The sequence below is a fragment of the Antechinus flavipes genome, chromosome 3 (genome assembly GCF_016432865.1).
Source record: "Antechinus flavipes isolate AdamAnt ecotype Samford, QLD, Australia chromosome 3, AdamAnt_v2, whole genome shotgun sequence".
NCBI lineage: Eukaryota > Metazoa > Chordata > Mammalia > Dasyuromorphia > Dasyuridae > Antechinus > Antechinus flavipes.
Genome location: NC_067400.1, coordinates 256,447,297 through 256,474,652, shown reverse-complemented (window position 1 = coordinate 256,474,652; position 27,356 = coordinate 256,447,297). Strand labels below are relative to the sequence as shown.

At 34.9% G+C, this 27,356-nt stretch overlaps 1 protein-coding gene across 1 annotated transcript; it reads left to right on the top strand.

The window, feature by feature from the left end:
* Positions 1-1,680: 1,680 nt before the first annotated feature.
* Positions 1,681-26,878, top strand: LOC127553892 (ICOS ligand-like). Its single transcript, XM_051984980.1, has 7 exons — positions 1,681-1,862; positions 10,768-10,808; positions 15,015-15,362; positions 17,386-17,670; positions 20,987-21,181; positions 23,775-23,810; positions 25,531-26,878. The coding sequence occupies exons 1-7, from the start codon at positions 1,849-1,851 to the stop codon at positions 25,539-25,541; spliced, it is 930 nt and encodes a 309-aa protein (XP_051840940.1). The 5' UTR covers positions 1,681-1,848; the 3' UTR covers positions 25,542-26,878.
* The last annotated feature ends 478 nt before the right edge of the window (positions 26,879-27,356 follow it).

Here is a 27,356-nt window from a genome sequence, read left to right as displayed (position 1 = left end):
AGCCCTGCTATCAATCAAACTTGTCTCATTGTTAAGTGTTACAGCTCACAGTAGAGCCCTAAGTATTAGTATTGAGATCTCCCCACACAGCCTTGGGTCCTTCCCATTAGGGGCAATGCTCTGACACATGTATCCTTGTTTACAAGCGCTTTTCCTCACTTTGAAATTAAACTTCTGTTTTTGTCCTGACACTCTTCTCCCTTACCTGCTTTGTTCAGCAACAGCCACCCACAGATTAAAACCAATTCTAGTCTGTTTGACAATCAAATGTGTTTTTCTTTGGTTGCTACTTGATAGTGTCCCCTGGAAGCAGAGTAGGTCTACTTCAAGACAACATAGCTGAAGAAGGGAGAGAGTGAAAAATCCTCTCTTCCCCTATTATCTTCAAGAGCAAGCCTCTCTCTAGGGCTAGGTTCTTTTACTTCTGACTTTTTGAGCTAGCGGCAAGGCTGATTTTTCATTGCCCAGTTGAAGATTTCTTTCAAATTCTGTCAGAGAATTTTCATGTTTCATAAAATATTTTATTAATAATATTTCATTCCCTCTATTATGAACACTTTGCTTTCTGTTATTGACTCAACTATGGTGAAAAAGAAAAAAGATGATGAAATCCTCTTTATAATTCTTTCCACTTAAATACTTGCTCTTCTGAGCAAATCATTTGGATGTGGGTTTTTTTCCTCCTAATTTCAGAAAAAAATCTATGTAACACAGTTCCTAATCCAAAAATTAACATTCTTCCATAAGTTTATAGGTTTATTATAATTAGTGCATATGGAACTTAGACTCATCTCAAAATACATGGGTGTACATTTTAAAATTGTTGCTTGCAATCTTCTCCAAACCAAAGATCCAAAGAAATAAAAGTGTAAATAGAGCTTCCCTCCTCAAAGTGAAAGTCTGGTCCCTGCCGTTTCTCGTTGAGAAATCATTGTCCTGCGTTGAAAATTCCTCTGAATCCCAGCAAAACGAAGCTGGAGGTTCCAAATCACTCTCTCTCGGAAAGTCAAGCAAGACTACCTTAAAAAGGAGTAAATTTTGAAAAGTTCCAAAGAAACATGGGACTCCCCAAGAGAAATTAATTATTTCCTTCTCCATTCACAGATGAAATTAAAGCCTAGAAGTTAAGGTACTTGTTTTAGCACCATATAGATTATATGGGGGAGACGGTTTTGAACCCTGGTTTACTCATCTGTTCACCTGATCTCATCAAACTGCAAACCTAACTGCAAGAGAATGCAATGACTTCAAATGCTGGAGAAGCTTGGGACCATTTCACTGAGTTAAGAGGATGAAGACTGTTCCAAGACATTGAATCTCTTGCACGGGGCCCAGCAGCCACCCTGCCCAAAGGATGTTCAACTTGGGAAGACACATCATTCTCGTTCATTTCACCGTTTTCCATCTTGTCTTTGGAAAGCATTGTCTCTGAACAGACCCAGTTGTCTTGCCTTGGAAAGTTAAAACATTACATATTACTTGGCGTTGGTCCGTAGGCTAACCCGGGGTTGGCCAGGGAGCTGACGAATGAGAAAGTAAGCCTGGCAGCTGACGAAGGAGAGTGAGACAGGGCACCTGCGGGTAGGGAACGAGTAGGAACGGGTAGAGGCCGGGGCGGGGTGTGGGCAGGGCTAGGCTGTGGGAGGAGGAAACTTCGTGGGAGGACTGTCACTATTCCCTCAGACCAAGTAGAAGACTGTGCTGTTGGGGGCAGGACTGACAATTGGGTGGTTGCATCCTCAGGAATAGGACTTCTGGCCCACGCTGCGAAAAGTCTCAGAGTTCTGATTCTTCTGCTCTCTAAACAACTCTACGAGGTGACCGTAATATCTCTCCTGCACTCACATCATGACCGCGAAAAGGTGAGTGAGGAGGCAGAGGCGACAAGGGAGGGAAGGAAAAGTGCCGACAGGAAAAGAGAAGATTCTCTGGGCCCCCTTACTAAATCAGGATTCTCAGTGCCTGCTAATTCTCTATAACCAGCCCATTCCCTCATCTATATAGCCCTACTCGGGCTCTCTCTCTCTCGAAGTTAGTAGCCTCCGGGTGCTTTGGAAGGGAAAAGGGCGAAGAAAGTGGCAGCTAGAGGTTGTGAATGCCCAGTCCCCCACCCCACCCCCACCCCGAAGGACCCCAAATGGGAAATGGTTGGAAATGATTCGATCGTTAGCTAGTCCTAAATAGAAGATCGGGAGAGAAAAGAGTAATCGGCGGCTTGCCGGTTCTATTCCTTATTGAAACCCAAGCTGTCTTCCGAGAATGGATGCAGCTGATAGGGCAAGAGGCGGGAGAGAAAAATCAGCTCTTAGAGACACATAAAGGCACCCTTGAGCGTAAAACTAATTATTGTAAAAAGATTTTGACCTAAGGAAGGAGATTAGTAATAAGGGAAGACTTTCTTCAGGAACTCTACCTCGCAGAAATTTTAATACCTGAGTCTTGGTACAAAGAAAACTTATTTGAGTGAGTATTGGAGAAGAGTGTCAGGGGAAGAGTAGTAAAATTACACTCGAGTCACAAATGGATATTTCACAAGGAATCCGTAGATAAAGTTAACTAGACATTCTCCAAATAAGTGGTAGAAAGTCATTACGCTTAAACCTGCCTGTGGGGGGATAAAGAGACTAATTAAAAGTAGCGTGTGAAATGGTCCCAAAGATTTCCGTTCAATAAACTGCTGATCGCCCACACTTTACCGCGATATACGATATGTGGCACGGGGGTAGGGGTGGGAGAATGAAAAGATTAATAAATTGCTGCCCCTACTTTCAAAGAGGAGAGTTAAGACAAGGCAGAAAGAAATAGCAAAAGGGGGGAGTTAGAAAAAAGTGAGTGATGAGAGTGTGAGGAAGAGATCTCCTTTGACTGGAGGGACCAGGAAAGGTTTCATGGAGGAGACAGCATTTGAACAGGTCTTGGAATGGTGGGGTAGTTTGGGGGGGGGGGGGGGAAGGAGGAGGAGGTTGTTTTTTGTTTTTCGTTTTTAACAGATGAATGGAGCTGGCAGGGAGAGGGGGAGATAGAGAACTATAAACAAATACACCGAAGCAGGGAAGCTAGGCACAGGTTTCAGAACGGAAAGATCAATTTAGCAGGGAGTAATGATGACTTGAAAGGTATGTAAGATCATATGTGGAAAGTGTTGACTGCCATGCTAAGGAAAAGTGGAGAACCAATGAACATTTTTGAATAGGGGAGTGATTTAATCAAAGATGTGCTTTAGGAAGTTTAATAAGTCAGTCCTATTTAGGAAAAATTGAAGAGGAAAGAAACTGGAAACAGAATTCTTATTGAGACTCTTAATTTAAAAAAAAATGTTAAAATTATTTTTACATGTAATTAAATAAAGGTTTTTTTTTTTTTTGGTTTTTTGGTTTTTTTGTTGTTTTTTTAAGGAGACTATTGAATAGAGCACCAGCCCTGAAATCAGGAGGATCTGAGTTCAAATTTGACCTCAGACACTTAACACTTCTTAGCTGTGTGACTCTGGGCAAGTCATTTAACTCTAATTCAGAGAGAGAGAGAGAGCTCTAATTCAGAGAGAGAGAGAGAGAGAGAGAGAGAGAGAGAGAGAGAGAGAGAGAGAGAGAGAGAGAGAGAGAGAGAGAGAAAGAGAAAGAGAGAAATAGAGAGAGAGAGAGAGAGAGAGAGAGAGAGAGAGAGAGAGAGAGAGAGAGAGAAATAGAGACACTAAGACTAAGACTATTGAAGAAGACCCATCAAGAGGCAAATAAGAGCCTGTACTAGGTTGACAGTAATGGGGCCAGAAAGGAAGGGAAGGCTAAGAGAAACATTTTGAAGGGATAGATTCTGCAAGTCTAGGTGAATTATAGAAAGGGATGTGAGGGGAAAAATTGGAATTAAACTAGGAAAAAAAGTTTGTGGGGTGTTTGTACAAAATCATTACAAAATCAAAAGCCTTAGTGACTGAGAACATGGTGCTGTCCTTCCCTTCCCCCCAAAAAAAAAATAAGGCAAGAAGAGGAATAAATTGAGGGAAGAAAAGGAGTTCTATGTGGGACATTGAAGTTGAGATGTAGGCAAAAATCCACATAGAGCTGGGCAGTGCCAGATAACTTTAAGTGTTTGTTTTTCATATTTAAATGTTTAAATATTGTAGGATTAGAACCGAAATCTTCTAACTTCAAATCTAGAATTCTTTCCACTGTTCCTTCTTTGAATGTTCATTGCTTCTTCTTTTCATGTAAAGGAGACCTTACCTCACACTTTAGTGTGAATTATAATCCAACTATTTTTCTCCTAATATCATATGAAAGAGTGGGAGTTTTGATAGGGGAAGTGAAAAAATGTCATTTTGAATTCAAGTATGAGGAACTGGAGATGGAGGGTAGAGGAAGAAGAAAGGGGGAGGGAAGTTTTGGAGATGCCAGAGGGTGAATAGTAACTGCTAGGATAAGGAAGGGGAGGAAGAGGGGAGGTCTGAAAGAGACACTAAATTGGGGGAAAACACAAAAGATAAATGTCATTTGTTTTACAATATTTCTTAAGAACCCATGTAAGGTAATAATATTGCAGTTCTGCATTTTATACATGTGATAGCCCAAGACCACATCTTGATTCTATGCTATATACAAATGATGGATTGCCACAATCACACATCAAAATTGCACAAAAGGAGGTATAATCAGAGAAGGAAATGAGTGAGTCACATATTGAGAGTTGATGGATAGTTCATGCATATCTATTGGTACTCAAGCTCCCCTAACTTTGGATATATCCATTATGGAGTAGGCCATAGGAGAAGATGGATAAGAATTACACAAATTGGAATGGGTTAGAATCTATAGATGGTTTCAAATGAGTTAAAAATCTATACACGTCTTGCAATTTGCTGCAACAAAGGGAATACTAATGTTAATTTGATTAAAATTCCATTGAAGTATTCATTTGGTGTATGTATTTTCTGAACAATAATAACAAAAGACAAATTCTTTCATGACTTTCACAAAATTTCATGAAAAGGTCCCTCTCTTTTCTTAAATTCATAAATGTCCTGGCAATCCTATAAGTATAGCATCTAGCAAATGCTATCATACTAATATTAAATCTACCAGTTATAGACTTATAAGGGAACATGATTTACTTAAGATCATTCAAGTAGGTAGTTGTGTAGGCCAGGGCTTCTGAAAGTTTTCTCTGGTAATCTCTTTTGCTGGAGAAATTTTTCCATGACCCTGGGCATATAAGTATATAAAGTAGATATGCAAATCTACTTTTATTGATAATAAATCATAATTTTGAAAACTCCCAATTCAGTTATAAGACCCCATATGGGGTTTTGAACCACCATTTAAGAAGCTGAAGTAATTAGCCAACCAAGGATAAATCACAATTCAAGTTTAGGATCCTTTACACTGCACAACATTGCATCTTCTCATTGAAAAGATTTTAACTTCCATTTTAAAAATCTGTTCAAAATAAGTTTTTTCCTTTTTTTTTCTTTCTTTTTTCTTGAATACTGTTATTGAGGCAATTGGGATTAAGTAGCTTGCCCGGAGACAAATAGCTATTAAGTATCTGAAGCTGCATTTGAACTTAGGTCCTCCTGACTCCAGGACTTGTGTTCTATCTAGCTGCCCTAAAAATATTTTAAATAGGAGATTTGTGTCCAGAAAAGCCCCAATACTTTCTCAAAGAGTTTTCTCTGATACATGACAATTGACTGAGAATATTATATTAGTCATCCCTATCTTTTTTTTAATGTCACTTAAAAATTCTGAAGTATATGATGAAACAGACACAAAAAATGTAGCAAATTGTATGGTTTATACTAGTTCAAAGTGCAGAGGATCTCTGACAAGAGCTGTGACAATCTGACTTAGATTAGTAAGCAAATCAGAAGGCAAAAGTTGAGTCCAGCAGATACTGCCAAGTATCTTACCAGTTAAGTTTTATTTTCAACATTTAGTTCAATAAGTCTCCATCACATAGACTGTGGATACTGAGAGGGATAGGGAGAGGGAACAGATTATTGGGGAACTAACAGCAAACTGTAAAGGTAGAAGAAGTAAGGCACTATGAGAAAACTAAATTTAAATTCTTGAGGGGACAAAAACAATATCAACTGTCATTTGTGAAGAGTCCAAGCTTTTATTTCTCTAAGAAAGAGTGGGACTGAAGGAATTAACTGTCATCTGTGAGAAAGTTATGAAAGTGTTTTCTTGGGAGAGAATCTTAAGATACATTGTGAAAGAACTATTTGTAACTCATTTTGTGAAGAGATATTTGTGAAGAGAATTTCTACAACACTGGAGTTACTTTTTTAAAAGAAACTGTGGTATCCAGAGTTGAGGAGTACTGACTCCTCAGTGACTGAGGACTGACAGTAGTCAGTGACAAAGACTGAATATTCTATTTCATATTTTTCCCCCTACTTTTTGAAAAATAAAAGATTGACTCCATGAATTCACAGCAATATATTGTTAATATTAATTTGTGATTGCATTTTTATTTGCTACTACAATAAATTGTATGATTATATTCTTTCTTTAAAGTTATAAGATCAGAAGTATAAGATGACCTGGGAGGGTGAGGATGGGGAGGGACCAGGAGGGAGAGAGAAAGAGAAATATGAAATTGAGCTAAAGAGTTGTATCTGTTCTGTTTATATACTAGAGTGGAGGGAGGCCCAAAGCTCATAGATAAACTAATGAGAAATTGTGTATATCTATTAATTTATTAGGTGATATAAGACTTGGGAACCCTGGGCTAATAAATAATGCATTATAAACATGGGTTAAAATGTACTAAAATTTTAATTTAGTCAACTGGGGTCTCACTGTAGCAAGACAGATCCTTTTACACTTCCTTGCTTGATTCTTTATCCCATTCACCACAACAGCTTTTGCATTCAACTGTCCTCTTTCCTCCTCCTCTCTCAGCTGATGTGCACATCTCTCTCTGTGCATTTGCCTGTTTTCTGTCTCTATGTCTGTTTCTCTCTCTCTCCTCACTTTTTTTCTCTCTCTCGCTCCCTCTCTCTCTCACTCTTTCTTTTTCTCTCTGCCTCTGTGTGTGTCTTTCTCTGTTTCTCTGTGTGTTTGTCAATTTAACTGCCAGTCTGTCTGTGTGTTTCTATCTCTTTTTGTATGTCTCTGTCTCTTTGTCTTTTGCTCTGTCTATGTGTGGGTCTCTGTATGTTTCTCCATCTCTGTCTCTATCTTGTGTGTGTGTCTCTTTATCTCTGTGTGGGTTTGTCTCTCTGTATGTATTTCCATGTGTTTCTATCTCTATCGTCTCTGTGTGTCTCTGAAATTCTATGTGTCACTTTGTCTTTGTCTCTCTCTCTCTCTCTCTCTCTCTCTCTCTCTCTCTCTCTCTCTCTCTCTCTTTCTCTCTCTCTCTCTTTCTCTCTCATACACACACACACACACACACACACACACACACACACTCTCACACAATTAATGCCACTTGATGAAACTTCCCTCTTCTCATCTTATATCCCACTGACAAAATTCTCCACTATCTTCTTCACTCACATAACTCTACTACTTATCAAGGCCCTTTCATGCACCCTTGAGCCATTCCCCTGCCAGTTTCTACAGTAGATTGTCCCTGTTGTCATACTCCTACTGTCTCTAATCTTCAGTCTCTTTTATCTACTCTCTTCTTCCCTGCTGCCTATAAGCATAAGTATATCACACTAATCCTCAAAAACCTTTCATTTGATTCCACTTCTCCTCTGGTTATTATCCTATATTTCTTTCCCTTATCAGCTAAACACTTTGTAAAAAAAAAAAAAAAAAAAAAAAAAAACTGTCTACAAATGATTATCTCCACTTCCTATCCTCTTATTCTTTTTAAAATCCTTCATAATTTATCTTCTGAGTTCATAATTCAATTGAAACCATATGCTACAAATGATCTCTTAATTGCCAGGTTTAATAGTCTATTCTCAGTTCTCATGCTTTCTGATCTTTTTTGCAGTTGAACAACTATCTCTTCTTTCCAGGTTTTCCTGATATGGCTTTCTCTTTGTCTTCCTCCTATCTAACTAACTGTTCCTTCAGTCTCTTTCACCCAAATCATGCTCACCAACTGTAATTGTCCCCTCTAAACTCTGCTTCGGGCCCTCTTTTCTCTATATACTATCTCTCTTGGTGAATTTATTAGTGCTCAGGGGTGCATCTATGATCGTCATATAAATACTTCCCTGATCTATATCCAATCTTTAATCTCCTGAGCTTTAGTGCCTCATCACTGCCTATTGGACACATAGACAAAACTGAATTATTTTAATTTTTTTGTTTAATTTTCTCCTAAAACATTTCTCTCTTTGAAACTTTCTATTATTTTTTAAGGTACCACCACCCTCCTATTACCTAAGTTCATAACCTTGGGTCATTTTCATTTCCCCTCTTTTAACACTCACTTATCAAACTAGTTCACATTTTATCATTTCTCCCTTTTTTACATCTTCTGTACATCCCATTTTCTTCATTCACACAGGTACTACCTTACTTCAAGTTTTCATTATTTCTCTCCTAGACCATTATAGTAGTCTACTAACTGATATCCCTCTCTCATATCTCTCTTGACTTGAATCCACCATTCACACAACTATCAAAGTGATTTTCCTAAAATATAGGTTTAAACATCACTCCTGGTAGTCAGTAAACTACAGTGGCTTCCTATAATCTCTAGGATCAAATATACAGTCCTTTGTTGTATATTTAAAACTATATAATCTGAATTCTTTCTACATTTCCAGTCTTCTTATACTATCCTCCCTTCTACCTACACCAAATTCTTTTTTTTAATTTATTTTATATTCAATTTACAGAATAAAACAAGTATTTCCCTAAGAGAGTACAATAAAAAAAAATTGCACATGAAATTGCAAATAAGCTTTGTATAATATACAAGTTATTATGCTAATTTCTTTTTTCTTTTTTTTTTCTTCCCTCCTCCTTTCTTCCTAGAGGTAGCCATCATTAGACAGAAATAGGCAGATATATCTAAAATCATTCTATACAATTCTATTTACCAGTTCTTTCTCTGGATATAGATGATGTCTTCTTTTATATGTCATTTATAGTTAATTGGGTATTTATAAAAGTGCAAATGATTTTCATTCAAAGTTGTTCTTAAAACAATATTGCTGTTACCTAATACCATATTTTCTTGGATCTGCTAGTTTTATTCATTATTGCATGCAAATCTTTCCATGTTTTCATGTTCCAACTTCCAATCCTAGGACCCAACCTTACTAACCTACTTCCTTTTCTTGTAGATAAGACTTTATTTGCTGTCGTTTGCTCTGTTTCTCATGTCTGCAATGCTCTCTTTACTCAGAATCCTTGGCTTCTTTCAGCAACCAGCTCAGATGTCAGCTTCTTTAGGATATTTTAAGCAATCTCTCCAGATGCTAGAGTTTTTCCCTTAATATTACCTTCCATTTATCCATATGTATCTTGTATATATGTTATTTTTTACATGCTTTCTTCTCCATTCGTATGTAAATTCCTTAAGGGTAGGTGTTTTAGTCTTTATTTATAACACTAATGCTTAGCATTGTGCCTAGCACAGATTAAACACTTAATAAAAACTTGTGGATTTGGGCAAACATCATTCATGACTTCACTTTTCTTCAGTTTTTTTTTCATCTGTAGAATAAGAGAATTGTGCTAGATTATAGCGAAAGAACTGAGTGGATCTGAGAGCTATAATTCAAATAAAGCTAAGGTATAATGTTAGAATTCTTCCTGTCCTGTTTGAGTGATAAAAATGAAAAAAATTTTCCAGAGTGTGGTATTTAGCCAGGGATCTCCCTGATTTGTAGTAATTATATTCATAGGCTTAATTTTTAATATGTAGTCTTTTAATTTAATTTTAAAAGGTGAGAACATGAAAGAGCCTTATTCTAATAACTTCCAAAAGTTCAGTCTAATATATATATAAGCATTATTTCAGTATTCTTTCATTCATTCTCAAATTACAGCATATGTAATTATTTGTTTATGAGTTGTATCCCCAGATCAAATAGAAACTTCCTAAGGGCAAGTACTATTACAGATTTAATCATCGAGCATCCAACAAATACCTGATACAGTCCCTGTGAAGAGTAGACACTTAGAGACTATTCATTTGGGTTGGATTTATTAATACAATATTTTAATAATATGTTTGGTTGCCAGGATTATATTTAGAATGAGTTGATAGGCAGCCACTTCATATTTGATTTTTAAAATTCCAGTTGCCTTATTACCAGGTGCCTCAAAATTTTGCATTATTGGCTATTCTAAAACAGTAGAAAATACTACTTTCTGTTCTACAGTGTTCCCTCTCCATTTCTCCTGAATAACACATTTAGTTATTATCTTTACTGAGAAATAATCTGGAATTATGTGTTTATTGACTTTCAGAAAATGAAATCTCCTATTTGTATTTCTATATAATATAAATATGCATACTCATAATGTCAGCATCTGTGGTTCTTGGTTTCCTTCTAATATCATATAGCTATTGATAATAATAATAGTATTCAGGTATGCTTTAGGTACTTTAAGGTTTGCAAAGTGCTTTACAAATGTTATCTCATTTGATCCTCATACCAATTTTGGGAGGTAGTCGCCATTATTATCCTCATTTTATAAATAAGGAAATTAAGGCAGACAACTCAGGGTCACAGAACTAATAAGTATCTGAGGCTGAATTTGAAGTCAAGCTTTCATGATTCTAAATCCAGAACCCCATCTACTATATCACTAATATTTCTCCTATTTGTTCTTTATTTTATTATAGTATTGGATTCTTCTTATTCCTTCTTGGTTGTCTGAGAGCTGGTAAGTCCAGAATATTTCCATTGGGATCTATAGACACATGGTGGCAAAAAGAAAAGAAAAGAAGAGGAAAAGAAAGAAAGAGAGAGAGAGAGAGAAGGAAAGAAAGAGAGAGAGAGAAAGACAGAAAGGAAGAAAAAAGAGAAAGGAAGGAAGGAAGGAATGCAGGAAGGAAGGAAGGAAGGAAGAAAGGAAGGAAGGAAGGAAGGAAAGAAGAAAGGAAGGAAGGAAGGAAGGGAGGGAGGAGGGAGGGAGAGAGGGAGAATAGGAGGAAAGGAGGGAGAGAGGAAGAAAGAAAAAAGAAAGAAAGAAAGGGAGGGAAGGAGAGAGAAAGAAAGAAAAAAGAAAGAGAGAGAGAGAAAGGAAGAAAAAAGAGAAAGGAAGGAATGCAGGAAAGAAGAAGGAAGGAAGGAAGGAAGGAAGGAAGGAAGGAAGGAAGGAAGGAAGGAAGGAAGGAAGGAAGGAAGGAAGGGAGGGAGGAGGGAGGGAGGGAGAGTAGGAGGAAAAGAGGGAGGGAGGAAGAAAGAAAAAAGAAAGAAAGAAAGGGAGGGAGGGAGAGAGAAAGAAAGAAAGAAAGAAAGAGAGAGGGAGGGAGGGAGGGAGGAAGAAAGAAAGAAAGAAAGAAAGAAAGAAAGAAAGAAAGAAAGAAAGAAAGAAAGAAAGAAAGAAAGAAAGAAAGAAAGAAGAAGAAAGAAGGAAGGAAGAAAGAAAGAAGGGAAGGAAGAAAGAAAGAAGGGAAGGAAGGGAGAGAAGGGAAGGAAGGAAGAAAGGGGGAGAGGGAGAGAAAGAGAAAAAGAAGGAGGAGGGAGAAAGAAAGAAAAAGGAGAGAGAGAGAAAGACAGAAAGAAAGAAAGAAAGAAAGAAAGAAAGAAAGAAAGAAAGAAAGAAAGAAAGAAAAAGAGGAAAAAAAGAGAAAGAAATGCCTTCCTAGATTTTGCAATTTACTTGTATGTCATAATATCACCTCCCCAATGTCATGGTCATCTTCCAGAAGAAAGGACAAACAACAACACTTCTTACAAAGGGAAGAAGCCATTTCTGCCTTGGGGGGAAATGCAACAAAGCATGTTTCTTTGTGGTTCAGTTCAGTTAATCTACAATTGTTACAGTTACTTCTTTTTAAACTGCTATGCTGAGCAAGAAGGGGGGAAAACACCTGTAACCTATACTAATACTACTACATATTTCATGATTTATCATCAAATTATTATGTCTCTAGGAAATACTTGCTTGTTTTAAATGTGTGGTCTTAGAAGTTTTACTTCAAACTTGTATGATTTTATTCTGTTTTGGGACCAAAATATTTTCCAGTGAAACATATCTCCAGTTTCATAATGATGAATGTAATTGATTTTGTAATTAACAATAAAGTAAATTTCAACATAGAAAAATGTTTCAGAGAAATTTTTCAGAACATGCCAATTCCATAAATTGAGTCAAACTCTTCTGTTATTATGGATCTTTATTTAAGGAGTGATTAAATGAATATGGGTAGAATCACATTGAGTTAATAGCTTCTTTTGGTATATCCTAATCATTTTTTTTGGTCAGACTAAATAGAATCATTTAAATCAAATTCAGTGTATTAGAATGGGCAATTGACCACAAAGAAAGGGAAACTTCTAAAACTGAGATTTTGAAATATTTTTCCATTTTCTTTTGTAGCTGAAGTAACAATTGACCCACTGTTCTTGGACACAGAGTCAAGTAATTTTGCTAAGTAATATTTAAAAGATGTGTTACAAATATATGCAGTGAAAAACTTTATTGTAATGTACACATAAGACCCTGTTAATTTGTTTCCCTATAAAACGATGCACTGAACTTCATAGATGTCTAACCCAAGGGCCAAGATAGAGTCATCCTCTGCAAATTTTAAGATAGTAGCCGTTTTAACTGCCCTCTTCTGTGCCTTCTTCCCAATTCAGTGGTGCTCTATTTACATTACCCTCTAATACTCAGTATTTTCCAAATCTACCCCATAAAAACTGGCTCATGTACCTTTCTTTTAAAATAAAGTATAAATTATTGAGAACCACTTGAAATAACAGCCCTCATAGCAAAGTCTTGGGCTAAAAGAATAAAACTCAGATAGTAACTAAAAGAGGATAGGATAAATTAAGGTACTTTCCCAGGATCCCTGACCTCATAACACATGAGCATATCCTCTCCACAGCCTGCACAGAGATAAAAATGGGGATGGTCTAGCTTTACCAAAGACCTACAAGGATTTCCATGTGGAATTTTTCTGCATTTCACTTTATCGATAAAATAATATGTGCCTTCTCTTCCTCATGGTGTCACTGTGATGAGCTGTCAAGCATAGAGTAGAAAAAGATGCAATGTCACTGGTATCTTCTTAAGAGTCACATAAATAAAGCAAGTAGATCTGGATGGAATTTTCCATTTTGTTCTTGCTCCATAATTTGTAGACTTATGAAATATAGAATCACTTTTATAGTGATGGAATATTAAAAAGTATAATTTTTTATATCTTTTAAAAACACTTCTAACTATGTGTCCTAATTAGCTCCTTATGTGAAGAACCAAGAAAATGTACCATAGATTCTAAGATGAGTTTAGAAATGAGAAAAGAAACTCACGAGACAGTGAAGGAAGCTGAAAACTATGTAGAAATATACTCTTCACCAGACCATATTAATTTATTTTACTTTGAATATTATTGTATTCTAATTCATTCATGAATTGTTTCAAAAGCCAAAAAAAAATTTATTTTTATTGATTTATTGATCTATATAAAAATGTACATTAGAAAGCTATTGGGTCAAATGATAATATCTATAAAACTGTTAGCCCAGTGGGTCAAATGATAATATCTATAAAACTGTTAGCCCATAGTAAGTGCTTAAGGAATGCTTATTCTCCTCTTTATCTCCATTGCAGTTTTAAATGTTATTTACATAGTCTTTTTTAGCACCACAGCAATTGTTAATATAGTGATTTCTAACTTTGGTCTGGTTTATGAGGTATTTCTAGTTTTCTCAAAACATGTCACAAATTTTTCAAGAGAAATTTTATAAATAAAATTAAATTTAAGGTACACACACATAGGAGTGGAGATAATATTTTTACCATGGTAATGCTATCTAGTAATTATTTATGTTCCTCCTTAAGAGGAAGTTGAAAATCTTTCTAATTCTTAAAGTTTTATAAAACTATGTTTACCATATTTTGCCTCTAAAGAGACCCTTTGAGGCTTACTCTTACCTATGTTAAGAAAGTTGACTAGCGGGAAATACTACAATACTACAGAAGTTAGGAAATACCACAAAATATTACAATGATGGTAAGTCAGCCCAGAATGGTTAGAATTCACTAGGATCTTAATGTAGTGAGCTAAACACATCCCTTTGCAGTGACAGAAATTGCAGATGGTCCTATGTATTTCAACAATACTTTGCTGTTGCTTAGTCTTTTTTCATTCTTGATCAACTCATTATGATCCCCATTTGGGGTTTTCTTGGCAAAGATACTGGAGAGGTTTACCATTTCTTTCTCCACTTTTCTCCACAAATGAGAAAAATGAGGCAAACAAGGTTAAGAGATTTGACTAAGGTCACACAGCTAGAAAGTATCTGAGACTAGATTTTAGCTCATAAAGATGAGTCTTCCTGATTCCAAGCTCAGTGTTGTATCTACTATGCCGACTAGCTACCCCAATAATCTTTTGCCTATCTTCAAGCTTGTCAATTCTTGAAATTTCCAATTTATATTCCTCTCTTGGCTATTGGAAATAATGTTGGACTAGAAGTCAGGTCTCCCCTTTTGCCACTAGTTAGCTTTATATTCTTGGACAAAGGACTTCAACTCACTGGAGTTCTTCAAAATTGGGAGGGGGAGAGACAAGACCAGATTTATCTCTAAAGCCCCTTTTAGATCCAACTTTATGCTGTATCATTTTATTCCCTTTCTCATTCCCACAACATTCTTCTTGGTCCTAATGTTAACTTTAAAAATCTTTTTCTGAGATTATTAAATTATTTGTTGCTTCTAGGTAATAGATTGATAACCTCTAATTTCTAAAGTGATTGTTACTTGGGGAACAGAGGTTTTAATTATCCTCTATTGTGGCAATAGATATTATTTGTAAAATCATATCTGTGAATACATTTACAAAGGAGATAAACAACTCAAAGGATTAAGAGAAAAATTTCCAAATTAATCCCATACTCTTTTTTGGTTTTGCAGCTATAATGGAAGAAATATATGGTATGGTTGGAGGCGATATTGATCTAAGTTGCATCAGTCCTGGAAAAAAACATTTTGATTTAAATAAAATAAGTGTTTATTGGCAAACGAAAAATGAACCACTCAAAACTATTAATGCCTATATTCCTGGAGACGATACCTCTCAATATATTGATTCTAAATATCGGAACAGAACATCATTGAAACTTGAAAAAATGGAAAGAGGCGATTTTTCTCTGCATTTGTCTAACATCACCATAGAAGATGAACTGGAATTGGAATGCATTGTTGTAAACACATCTAATACTGACCCTCTTTTCAGATCTCCAGTAAATCTTCGTGTGGCAGGTAAAAATGCTAGAAATAGAGAAATTTTACTTTCTTAACTATTGTAATGCCTTGGGAAATTATTTGAATTCTATAAAGTCATGATTTTATTGAAAAACTGGATAATCAATGGAGCCCAATGGATAGCATGTTAACCTTGTCAGAAAGATCTGAGTTCCCATCCCACTTTTTATATTTATTAGTTGTATAAATATAGAAAAGTCAATTAATTCAGATTTATAGTTAAGGTCTCTTTTGATGGACTGAGTCCCCACCCCCATGAAATCAAAGCTCCTTTCCTTTATTATGTAATATATCATTAACATATTTAAACTCTTAATAGATAATAGATTTTGTAAGTGATTATTCCATTCCTTGCCCCAAAAGTCATCAACTAGTAGCCAACCTTCTAGCAATGAACCTTTAACTTGGCTATCCTTGAAGTTTTTACCAGGATCATATTTAAAGAATTACGTGAGGCCATCGATATTTCACAAAAAGATATCAGAGTAAGTTTAGTGAAACTCATAGGAAAGTATGTCAAACATAGTCTCCTATCTTACTGCTTTACTACTCTCCCATCCAAAGGAAAAACTTAATTTCTACAAATAGCCAGGATTCCATTTAACTTGGCAGAAAAGAGATTGGTTAAGAAATATGATGGAAATTATATGAAGAAATTGGTTAAGAAAATAATGGAAATAGACCCAATTATATCATAAGATTTCTTCCAACTTTTCCCTTGATTATTTCTAATAGACACATCATTGTAGGAGAAATCATAATCTTGCTATTCTTGTCCATCCAGTCAATTGGCATTCATAGAAGCATAGATTTTGTGGTATAAATGCCAATAGAAGTCATCTAATTTAGCCCCCTCATCTGACAGAGGAGGAAAACAAAATCAGAAAGATTAAAGCTTTCCCATGATAAAATCAAGTCACACAACAAGCATTTATTAAGTATCTACCATATGTCAGGCACTGTGCTAAGTACTGAGAATACTAAAAGAGATAAAAAAACAATCTTTATTCTCATAAAATTCACAATTTAATGGAAGAAATAACAAACTAAACACATGGGTTAAAAAATAAGCTATATATAGGATAAATAGAAAATAATTAAGAAAGGGAAAGCACTAGAATTAAGAGAAGTTGGGGAAGTATTCATTCCTATAGAAGATGGGATTATAGCTGGGACTTAATGGAAGTCAGTGTATGAAGATGAGGAGAGAAAGCATTCTAGGCCATGATACAATAAAAAGCTGGGAGGCTATCCACAAGACAATATTTAGCACACACAAAAATAAACTCTGCATTTTCCACTTAGTATTTATTAATACTATTTAGAAACAAAGATAATTTGTGTCACCTTACTTTGTTTCTTGTTCTTTTTCTGATGCTATTAAAAATCTCAGTTTCTTTGCTGATTCTCTGGGATTTTCTAAGTAGAACATTATACATTTATAAATGGAGGTGACCTTGTCTCTCCTTTACCATTTTCATTTAATTACTAGAGAGGTCATTGAAAAAAAATACCCTCATTAAAGTAACAGTTCTGTCTTATTTATTGTCTGGGGAAAGCACAAGATTCTGGAGGAAGGAGTAGTCTCCTGTTGCTAAGCACTTCAGAATTTTCTTCTAGGCTTACCAGTACTCTAAATGAAGGTTACTATATTTGTTGTTCAACTGTTTCAGTGGCATCCAATTCTCCAAGATTCCATTTGTGGGACTGGTTTTTGTTGGTTTTTTTTTTTGTTTGTTTTTCTTGGGGGGGGAGGTGGACGGAGGAGACGCTTTGACAAAGATAATGAAGTGATTCACCATTTCTTTCTCCAGCTCATTTTACTAAGCAAAATAGGGTTAAGTTACTTGCCCACGGTCATACAGTTAGTAAGTGTCTGAGTCCAAATTTTAATTCAGAAAAGAGAGTCTTCCTGACTTCCCCTTTTGTGCCAATAACTCATTCTCCCATCATACTTATTTACTGTTACTTATAGCCCCATACCCATATCTCTAATGTGCCTTTTTTCCCCCTTTTCTAGCAAACTACAGTATTCCAGTAGTAGAAGCTCCAAAGAAGACCAATGATACAGAAGTTACTTTTACCTGCACTTCCCACAATGGTTTTCCAAAGCCAAAGATTTACTGGGTAAACAAAACAGATAATAGTTTGCTTAATCAAAGCCTACAAAATGATACCTTCACCATCAATGAGAAAGGTTTATACAGTGTCTCCAGTGTGCTGAAGATTACATGGACTCCTAACATCAGAATTGAATGCTGTATAGAAAATGTGAATCTACAGCAAAACCTAACAGTTCAGTCAAGTAAGTCATCCATTGTTCAAATGGGAAAGGTGTAAATTTATTTTTCACAAATGACACTCCAAAAATGATAAAGGAAGAGTATTTGAGTGTAAGCAGAGAGAACTCTTAGAATAAGGAAAAGTGATTTGAAGCAAAAAAAGAAATCCAAAACCAAAAAAAACTTGGCATCCATAGGTAGGGGTTTCTCTCACTGGCAATCTTTAGTAAGAGATGGGAGATAGATGAGAAATAATTATCTATTAAGTGCCTACTATGTGCTTAGCATTGCGCTAAGCACTTTAACAAATATTATCTGATTTGATTCTCACTACAATTTTATGAAGTAAGCACTGTTGTGATCCTCATTTACATTTGAGGATACTGAGGCAGACAGAGGTTATGTGACTTTTCCACACTTTAATCTTTCTGATTCTAGGCTCAGCATTCTATTCACTGAGATACTTAGCTGCCTCTAAATAGAAGCATGTTATTTAGAAGGAATTCTTGTTCAAGTCCGGATTGGATTTCATGACTCCTAAGGTTCCTTCAAACTGTAAGCATATGAATCTATGATTTCCAAAAAGAAATCTTACATCTATTTAGTCTGCAATTCAAGAATTTTCATATCACAATATAATATACTAAAAGTTTAAAAGTCACAGGCTCCAGAGGATTTAGTTCACTTCAATTATTTTGATTCATCAGTATTAAGTGCCTTTTATGAGCAAAGTCCTAAATTAGGTTTGGAGGTCTGCTAACAAATCTTTGACTTTACATTTAAAAAACGCTCATATTTATTTATGGGTCAAAGCTATATTTATGAAAATGCTAAAGGATTAGATTAGTGATTCATAAAGTTTTTCCATCTACTTGATAGAAATTGTTCATTGAATATCATTTGAAAACAAAAAACATTCCCTTGATGTTAAGCCACTCAGATGTGAATCTTTAGTAAATCCTTGTCTTAAAACAACACTTCTTATTGTTTCTTGGGGTTTTTGTGGAAAAGAGAATGGAGTGGTTTGTCATTTCCTTTTCCAGCTGCAGATGAGGAAACTGAGGCAAAGAGAGTAAAGTGACTTGCTCAATTTCATATAGGTAGCAAGTGTCTGAGACTGGATTTGAATCAGGTCTCCCAGACTCTAAGCTGACACTATCTATTACACCACCTAGCTGCTCTGCAAAGCAACAGTATGATCTGTTCAAAGAACATCTCATCCTTAGATCTAGAAGGAAGATCTAGTCCAAAGACCTCATTTTATAGAGGAAGAAATAAATACATAGAGGTTAAAATACAAGATCACATAAGAAGTAACTGACCAAAGTAGAATTTGAACCTACCTCTCCTAGATCAAAATCTGGCACTTTTTCAAGTATACCATATGGGAATATGTTTGCATGAATAATGATCAGGAATGTTATAGAAAAGGTTCTTGCTAAGATTGAATTTGAACTGGATGATTCCTACCTAAAGCTAAACTTCTATGTCTATATGGTCAGTACCAATATTGAAGTGTAATTTACCAAAACACTCTGTCAAATTACATTTGACCTACCTAAGGAAGAATTGTCCATTTCTATTGTTTCTAGCACCTAAAACTTCAGATTTCTCAAAGTAACCTAACAGGTATTTCAGGATATATGGTTTATTTGCAAACTGGCTTTCGAAGTTCCATTAGGAGTGGAGAGCATTTTCTTTCATAAAACAAAGTAAATCTTAAATGACAGGTAGAAATTATACAGATTAAACAAAGCATTATCAGCCTTCTCTGTCCTTACATGCTATAGTATGTTTCTGGAAGAAATCACATGACTGTTCTGACAACAGGTCTAGCATAAGTTTATTCTCTAATCTTACCTGGATCCCCACCAGAAGAAAAAAAAAATTTCCACAATTAACTCCACTTCAATGGGGGGGGAAGGGGAAATCACACTACTCCTCAAAATTACTGTTCCAAAACTTTTATCTCTTCAAGTCTACATGTTACCTCCCTCTTAATAGAAATCCTTACCTTTTATTTAACTAAAAAGTAAAGAAAATTTACTGTGAGTTCACTTTTCTCCCTATCTTTTTACATCTCTTTACATGTCAAAATCCTCTGATATCATCCCTTATCTCCTTTGTTCCATCTCTAGTGAAGCAATAATCATTTCACTAATATTAACGCTTACTTAAGTCAACTCATTACCTGAATTAAGTAGTCTTTGCATTTATCTCCCTTTACTTTATAATTTTCAATTTAATCTTATCTTTTGGTTCCTTCTTTCCTATCTACAAACATCCCTGAGTCTTCAAAGAAAACAAAAAATTTTCACTTGATCTTATCAGTCCCTCACTTTTTCATTCTTTATCTCTCTTTCCTTTCATAAAGACTCCTAAAAAAGTTTCCTCTATTCATTGCTTCTATATCATCTCTCACTTCTCAGTCTCTTAGAGTTTTGCTTCTGATCTCATCACACAATTAAAACTACTCTTCTTAAAGTTATTACTTACCTAGCTGCCAAATCCAAAGGTTTTTTTCTCAGTTTTCATACTTCTTGATCTCTCTGCATCATTTAATAGTATCAATTACCTTCTCCTACTGCGATATCATATTCTCTCCATTCTTCTAGTTGTCTGGTTTGTCCTCAGTATCCTTTGCTTGAGCCTTTCTCTTGTCCTGTCTTCTAACTGTAAGCCCTATTCTTTATACAATCTTTCAATGATCTCATTACTTCATGTAGATTCAACACTTTCTTAAACTACTTCAAAACCTAAAAATTGGTATCTGTGCCTTTATTGTTTCATATGTATTTTTACTTAATTAGCCATGTTGATTTCATTTCCCCACAAATCGAATATAAGTTTCTTGAGGCTAAAGATTTGGGGTTCCAATCTAAATTATGGCAGTTCAAGATAATCTTCCATTTATAACTTTATTACTATGAAATCAGCTGTGCCATACAACATTCTTTTTCCTACAGCTGTATTTTCAAGGCATTAGCTAGTGTGTTAAGTGAAGGATTCATATATATATAAATGTCAATCTTGTTTTCAGTGTTCCTTTTTTTATGGTAGGCATCTTCAAAAAAAAAAAAGAATGTACATGTTATATCTTAATGTTTTGTGCCCTTTAGGCTAAAATATATCCTCTCAAATTGTAAGCAATGATAGAAAAACTTTTCAACAGTGAAATTCTGAAAGTTAGGTTATTTACCATAAAACAAGCTTTCAAATGCTTATAATTTTCAAAAGTAAAGATTAATGATGGTAGTGAAATACTTTTAATATTACTGTCTTATATGACCATCTTAAAGATGACTAATAAACACTTCTCTCTTCACTTTTAAATCTCAGGCTTTCTTCTTTCTCAAGACGGAAGCACAGATCATCATATAATCACCACTACCCCAAATCAGTCTATACCATCTGGGAAAACATCAATTATCACCCTTTTTATTATATTTGGAATTGTATTTGTAATTGTTCTGGTGATTGTGATTTCAGTTAGAAAGCTACGTAAGAACAAACATCATTATGGAGATTACACAGGTGATGTTTTTCAAACTATTCTTTCAAAATACTTCACAAGGGTTATGTGGACTATAATATATTCACTCATTCCTTTTTTGTTTCTTTTAAAATAAAACTAAATTTCAGATTCATGAAAATCAGTAGTTTGTCAGCACAGATAGATAGATAGATAGATAGACAGACAGATAGATAGATAGACAGATAGATATTTAAAGAAAGCTGAGATGTTGTTTTCAATATAAATGTCTTTCTTTATTTCAACAAGGCATCCCAATCAAAACTAAATACCATAGCTTAGTACCATAGTCATGGACAGCTAGAATTATAACTTCTAAAGGGGGTTGAGAAATAATATGTATTTAGAAAACAGAACAGAATGGAATCTGCTTCAAAATAACTAAGTAGATCCTTCACTAATCACATATCTAAAAATATAACCCTCCTCACCCCACTGTCTTTTCAGCCCTCCATCTCAACCCCTCAAAAGCAGATTAATAACAATAGGAGTATAATGTAAAAAAAGAATGGGAATATTTATTTGTAACAAGAAATAATATGTATTTCCACATAGTTTTGTCTTGATTAAGCAAGTCTGCCTTTTGTTAGCATTTAATGCCAGGAGAAGTCAGATATATAACTTAAATTATGATGGTCAATAGTATTCATCACTCACTCATGTAAAAAGAGATCCCAAGAAACCTCTAAGAAAATGGAATCTCTATTTGATCTCTAGGGAAAGATATATGATTCTTTCTTCCCTAACTGCAAGAAAGGGGATTATCTATTGTGAATAGGACTAACTATTCTGGTTTTTAAGGTGATTTTAACACTCATGCTTATTATTTGTATTTCATTATTTGTTCTGTGGGGAAACGGAGAAGATATTAAAAGACACATGATTACATCTTAAGACAGATAGAACAAACAAAAGTATAACATGTCTCTTAGGGTCTTTTTAATAGTGAGTGTAAACCCAGAATTGCAGAGAGTCAAGTACGAAAATTCTAAATGGCATGGGGAATATTCTGGAGCAATTAGTCAACCAGCATTTATTTAGCATCTACTGTGTGCCAGACATTATGCTAAATACTGTGGATAGAAAGAATAGCACAAGAAAGTGCCTGTTCTCAAGGAGTCCAAAATCTAATGGAGGAGAGGAGTAGAAGATACCATTCTCATCTGAGGCTACAAAGGAGCAAGGCACATCTGGCAAGAATCAGGATGCCACAGTCTGGGTGTTTGTGGAATTTTAGTTAAAGTTTAAGTTGAAAAAATATATACTATTCAATCTAGAACTAAAGTTATTTCTTTTGCATGAACTTCCAAATACCTTGCCCTCATATTATTTTTAAATTTGTATATTTTACTTTCCCTTGCAATGGTTTTGATTCATTGCAAATAACCCCTAGGAATTTTTATTTCCCTGTGGCCTACTATATGTAGAGACAATGGTAGAAAGGAAAGATGAAAGGAACTTGGACCAAACATCAAAGTATAGTGGCAACAACCGAATAAGGAAGACAGGTAATAAGGAATTTAGGATGGCAAATCTCTGAACCCAAGCAAGAATACTAGCTGAAAGCCAAAGAATGTCCAGAATGCATTTGCATTAGACTTCAGTGGTCAGGGAGCTCTAGAAAGACATCAAAAGCCATGGGGATCAAGTTAAGATCCCTAGAACTGGCTTCAAGTGGAAAGTGGTTATCATTATCAATTCAGCCACCGATGGCTGGTTCTTTTTAAAGGCTTCAGAGACCCTACAGAAAATGAAAGACAGTACTGAAATGTATTTTTGTGACTTTGGGATAAAAGACCATGTTGTTTTCCCAAAACTAAAAGTTTATTTTTACCTTTAGTTCATGTCAATCACCCAATAGCTTCCTTATTCTATTATGAATTCTAAGCATTCCAACAATTAGTTTGAAATATTATAGTCTGTCATAATAGTGTTTGATTATAATTAATAGTATGTCATATATTCATTCCATTTATATATAGAATTAGTCATAATTAAAAACTTAATTTTTCATTCCCTTAAAATTAGTGATTTATTGTTCATATGAAGAATGACATAGCAAATCCATCTCAGGAGGAGGAACTAATGGAATATGAATGAAAATTGAGGCTTACTTTTAAAAACAGTCATTTCTTGGGGGGTCTTGGGGGGATTGTTTTCTTTTGCAACATAACTAATATGGAAATATGTTTTTCATGATTGCACATGTCTATAATCTATATCAAAATGCTTGCCTTCTCAAGGGTGATGGTAGAAGGGGGAGAGAATTTGAAGCTCAACATTTTTTAAGTGAATGTTTAAAATTGGCTTTTTGTGTAATTGGAAAAAACATAAAAAACATTTTTAAAAGAATGAAATGGCAATCATTGTTGGCAAAATAACTTATTTGAATTTTTAAATCATTTAGCCAATTGTCCTTCCATTCTTGGCAATGGTTGAAGAGAAATGGCAAAAAGGGAGAGTTTTCCCAAATCCTCAATGTGACGTTGATGTATTAAAAGAATGTAAGCTATAACAGAAGAAGGAAGTTTTCTATATATCTTTAGTCTGTCTCTATTCTTGTGATATTTCTAAATAAAATTTCTATTTTAACAGGTCCCCAGGGAAACAGACAGATGGCAGAAACCACCGGTAAGGAAAAAAGAAACTAAATAGTCATTTAGAAAAGTTATTTGTATATTAATGTTAAATTTTTACAACAGGCTTTTTTCAATTATAAAAATGACTATGGTTGTTGGCTTATCTACAATCCAGAGTCAGAAAAATCTTTTTTTAGTGTTTTTAGCGATTTAAAAGAATATGGGCATCTTTAAGTTTTGAGCTTTAAGACAAAGAAATAAATTGTTGAACTTAAAAAGACAAAGAAATTGAACATTATGCACTAGCCAATCAGTACATGACTAACGTAGAGATGCCTCTTTCAAAAGATAAATTCCTTTTCAGAACTCTGAAAACCTTAAGTTAAAAATTAACTTAATTTACAAATAAATGCAGTCTAATTATCAATAAAGGCATGAAGAGAAACTATTTTAAGCACAATGGACTTGATTTGAATTTTTTTTCCCAAAAGGAATCCTGTTTTGGTCCTATCCTTCTTTATATATCATAAGTAGGACCAACATAGGCATGAAGTAAAATATTACTTTTTTGGGGGTGTTTCCACCAAAGATTTTCCTTCCTGGAAAAAAAAGATTATTTAAATTATGTAAAGTAGGAATGCCTAATTTAAAAATAATTTAGAACAAAAAATTAGGTTTGGGGAAGGAGGACTCTAAATTCAGAACATCACAACCAATGAGGGGGACAATTGTCCTTTCATTCTCCAAAGTACTGGAGAAATTATTTCATTGAAGAATTATGTGCTTTACAGAATGATTGTAAAGAAAGTGCTTTGTAAACTTTTAAATACCATGTAAATATATAGTTGTAGAATGGTGCTTTCTCCTTACTACAAAGAAGAGAATAAGCAAGTTACTGATACCAGGCAATGTTCTAAAACTATATCCTCACTTTATTCTATGCCCTTCAACCAGGTAACCTTGCAGTTATCAGAACCCTATATCTTTCCTCACCTCTACAACTACAAGAATCAGGGGAGTCAATCTCAGGCAAGGAGAGTCGCTTCCAGAATCCACTTTCCTATAAATTCAGTGTGAAAAAATAGTGATTTGATGTAGTTGAAATAATACTGATTACAATATTTAACATATGTTGTAGATTGCATAAGCTTTTAAAATGACCTGTCCTAGACCCTGCTTGTTTTAATTTCAGTGTTTTAGTGAGAAAATTCATTTCTTAATTTAAAAAATATCCACAAAGTAATATGTACAAGTTGGAGATGCAAAATAAATATAAAATTCCAAAGAGCAAGTGACTCTACACAGATTATTTTAAGGACCAAATGTTTGATGGCCTTTGCTATATATGCTTTGTTTTGAAAATCTTTCTTTGAAGTTTGCATATAAGTGGACAGAGGGCTTTCACATGCAATGCAATGGCATAATCCATAATGATCAATTCCTTTTCCTTCTAAAAGCAAATACCAAGCCCTGAATGGCATAGTGCTAAACTTATGGAGGAAGATGTGTCTGAATTCTGCCTCAAACAGTTAATTATTTATATATATCTGGGGCAATTCATTTCCTCACATATAAAATGGAGTTAATAATAGCCTCTATTTCTATGATTACTGTAAGGTTCAAATGAAATAACATGGGTAAAATGCTACATAAATACTCTTGCATATAAATACATGTTCTACATGTATAAATATATTTGTAGATAACATCATTATTATAATAATACTATATGTATTTCATCTTTTTTCCTTTCCTTGTCTTTTCTGATCAAGACTACATTTGAAGGAGACCAATGCAAAACTAGATAGCTGACTATAAACTACCACATGACAAAGACAATTTTGATTAGACACTGCTTGACCAAATGTTCTTCTGCTACAGAGAAGAAATGACGTACTCTCAAACAAAAAGAAAAGGAATTGATTATCTTCTACTTTTCTACTCATCTTCCAAAGAAGATTAAAAATAGCCATCTGGAACTCAAAACATTGGGACTGTATCTTTGAGAAACTGGAGTACTGTTGTATTATGGAAATGTCATGGTTGCAACTCTTGAAAAGTGCTGACTGCATGGAAGCTAAATGATGAAGTGGATAAAGCACTGGCCCTAAAGTCAGAAGGACCTGAGTTCAAATCCATTCTTTAGACACTTAACTCTTACTGACTGTGTGAACCTGGGCAACTCACTTAATACCAATTGTCTTGCAAAAAGAAAGAAAGAAATAGAATTACTGATTGCACTGAACCCGGCTAGATGAAGAATGAAGCTAATTCAGGAATTTTTTTGGAGGGTCAACAACATTCAATAGTAGAAGAACCAAAGAACACTTTCCCTGAATAATTGTTAACTATTGACCTTGGTAGAAATGGGGGAACTGTGCTGAAGAGCAAAAGCTAGTCTTTGTTTTGTTTTGTTTTTTAATTTTTTTCTTTCCTCTCTCCATTCTATAAGTGCCCATCTTCCCAACTTCAACTCCAAAAATAATCAAAATATGCAAAACTAGGAATTAAGGCATTTTGGTATGGAGTTTCTGAAATGGGAAAAGGTGACATAACTAGCAAGAATGTAGTTTAAATGATTGCACTGTACACTTTTGACTATATAAGATAAGAGTATATACTGTGTGGCCTTGGGAGGTAGCTACCCTACTATGGAAGTGATTCCTTATCTTCTACTCCCTGAGAAATACCCATTCCCTATGCCACCCTCTTTGAAGACACGATAGTGTATAAAAAGACAGTGAATGCTTTTAATTCCTGTGGATCAGAGAGGCAAGAGTGGTAGATTGATCACCTGAACTGGGAAGTTCTAAGCTATAGTAGGCTAAATCAATTGAGGTCTATATTGAGTCCACCAATGATATGATGAGCCCTCAAAAGCAAGGCAACACCAGGCTGCCCAACAAGGGGCAAAGAGGCACAGGATGGAAATGGGACAGATCTAAGTTCGTCAGTAGAGCTGAGCAATAGTGGAATTGAGTCTGTGAATAGCCCCTGTGTTTTCAGTATTCTTCCCCTCCAACAAATGAGAAGAAAAGGCACTGCTTAGGTATAGCAAAGTTTTTTGTTTTGTTTTCATTCCCTAATAACTAAATTCAATAAAATCATTTGGTACCATAATCCTAAAAGACTCATACTGCTAAGGTAATCAGATTTCATTTTGCTCCTTCTTTTAAGAAAGATTGGAAAACTCATCTTTTCCACAGTCTTCTGTGAGTTTCTCTTTAAGAATACATCCAAAATTTTTAGTAAAATATGAATAATAATATTGGCACTTGAAAAGGAATTTCTTGGCTTTGAAAAATTGCAGAGGGAACCAGGTTTCTTTCATAGTTATCTATGTCTCCCTGTCTGTCTCCTTCCTCCTACCTGCCCTATGCCTGATGTGACTTTAAATAGAATGAAGTAACCCAGTGGGCATCCCACCCAGATCTACCTTTCAATGAAGTGAGACAATTCCAGAATTATCTGTTTTCTAATCCAAAATTCCTCTTCCTTCAGTATCTACTAAATTCAGTAAAAGAAAGTAATTTTATTAAGTAACTAAGATGGACATCTGAATAATTTCTAGGCTTAACTCATTAAGGGGATACTTATC

Coding starts and splice junctions, on each gene's coding strand:
- LOC127553892 (XM_051984980.1), top strand. Junction 10,809..15,014: donor TCTTGGTTGTCTGAGAGCTG/GTAAGTCCAGAA, acceptor TTGGTTTTGCAG/CTATAATGGAAGAAATATAT. Junction 17,671..20,986: donor AAACCTAACAGTTCAGTCAA/GTAAGTCATCCA, acceptor TTTAAATCTCAG/GCTTTCTTCTTTCTCAAGAC.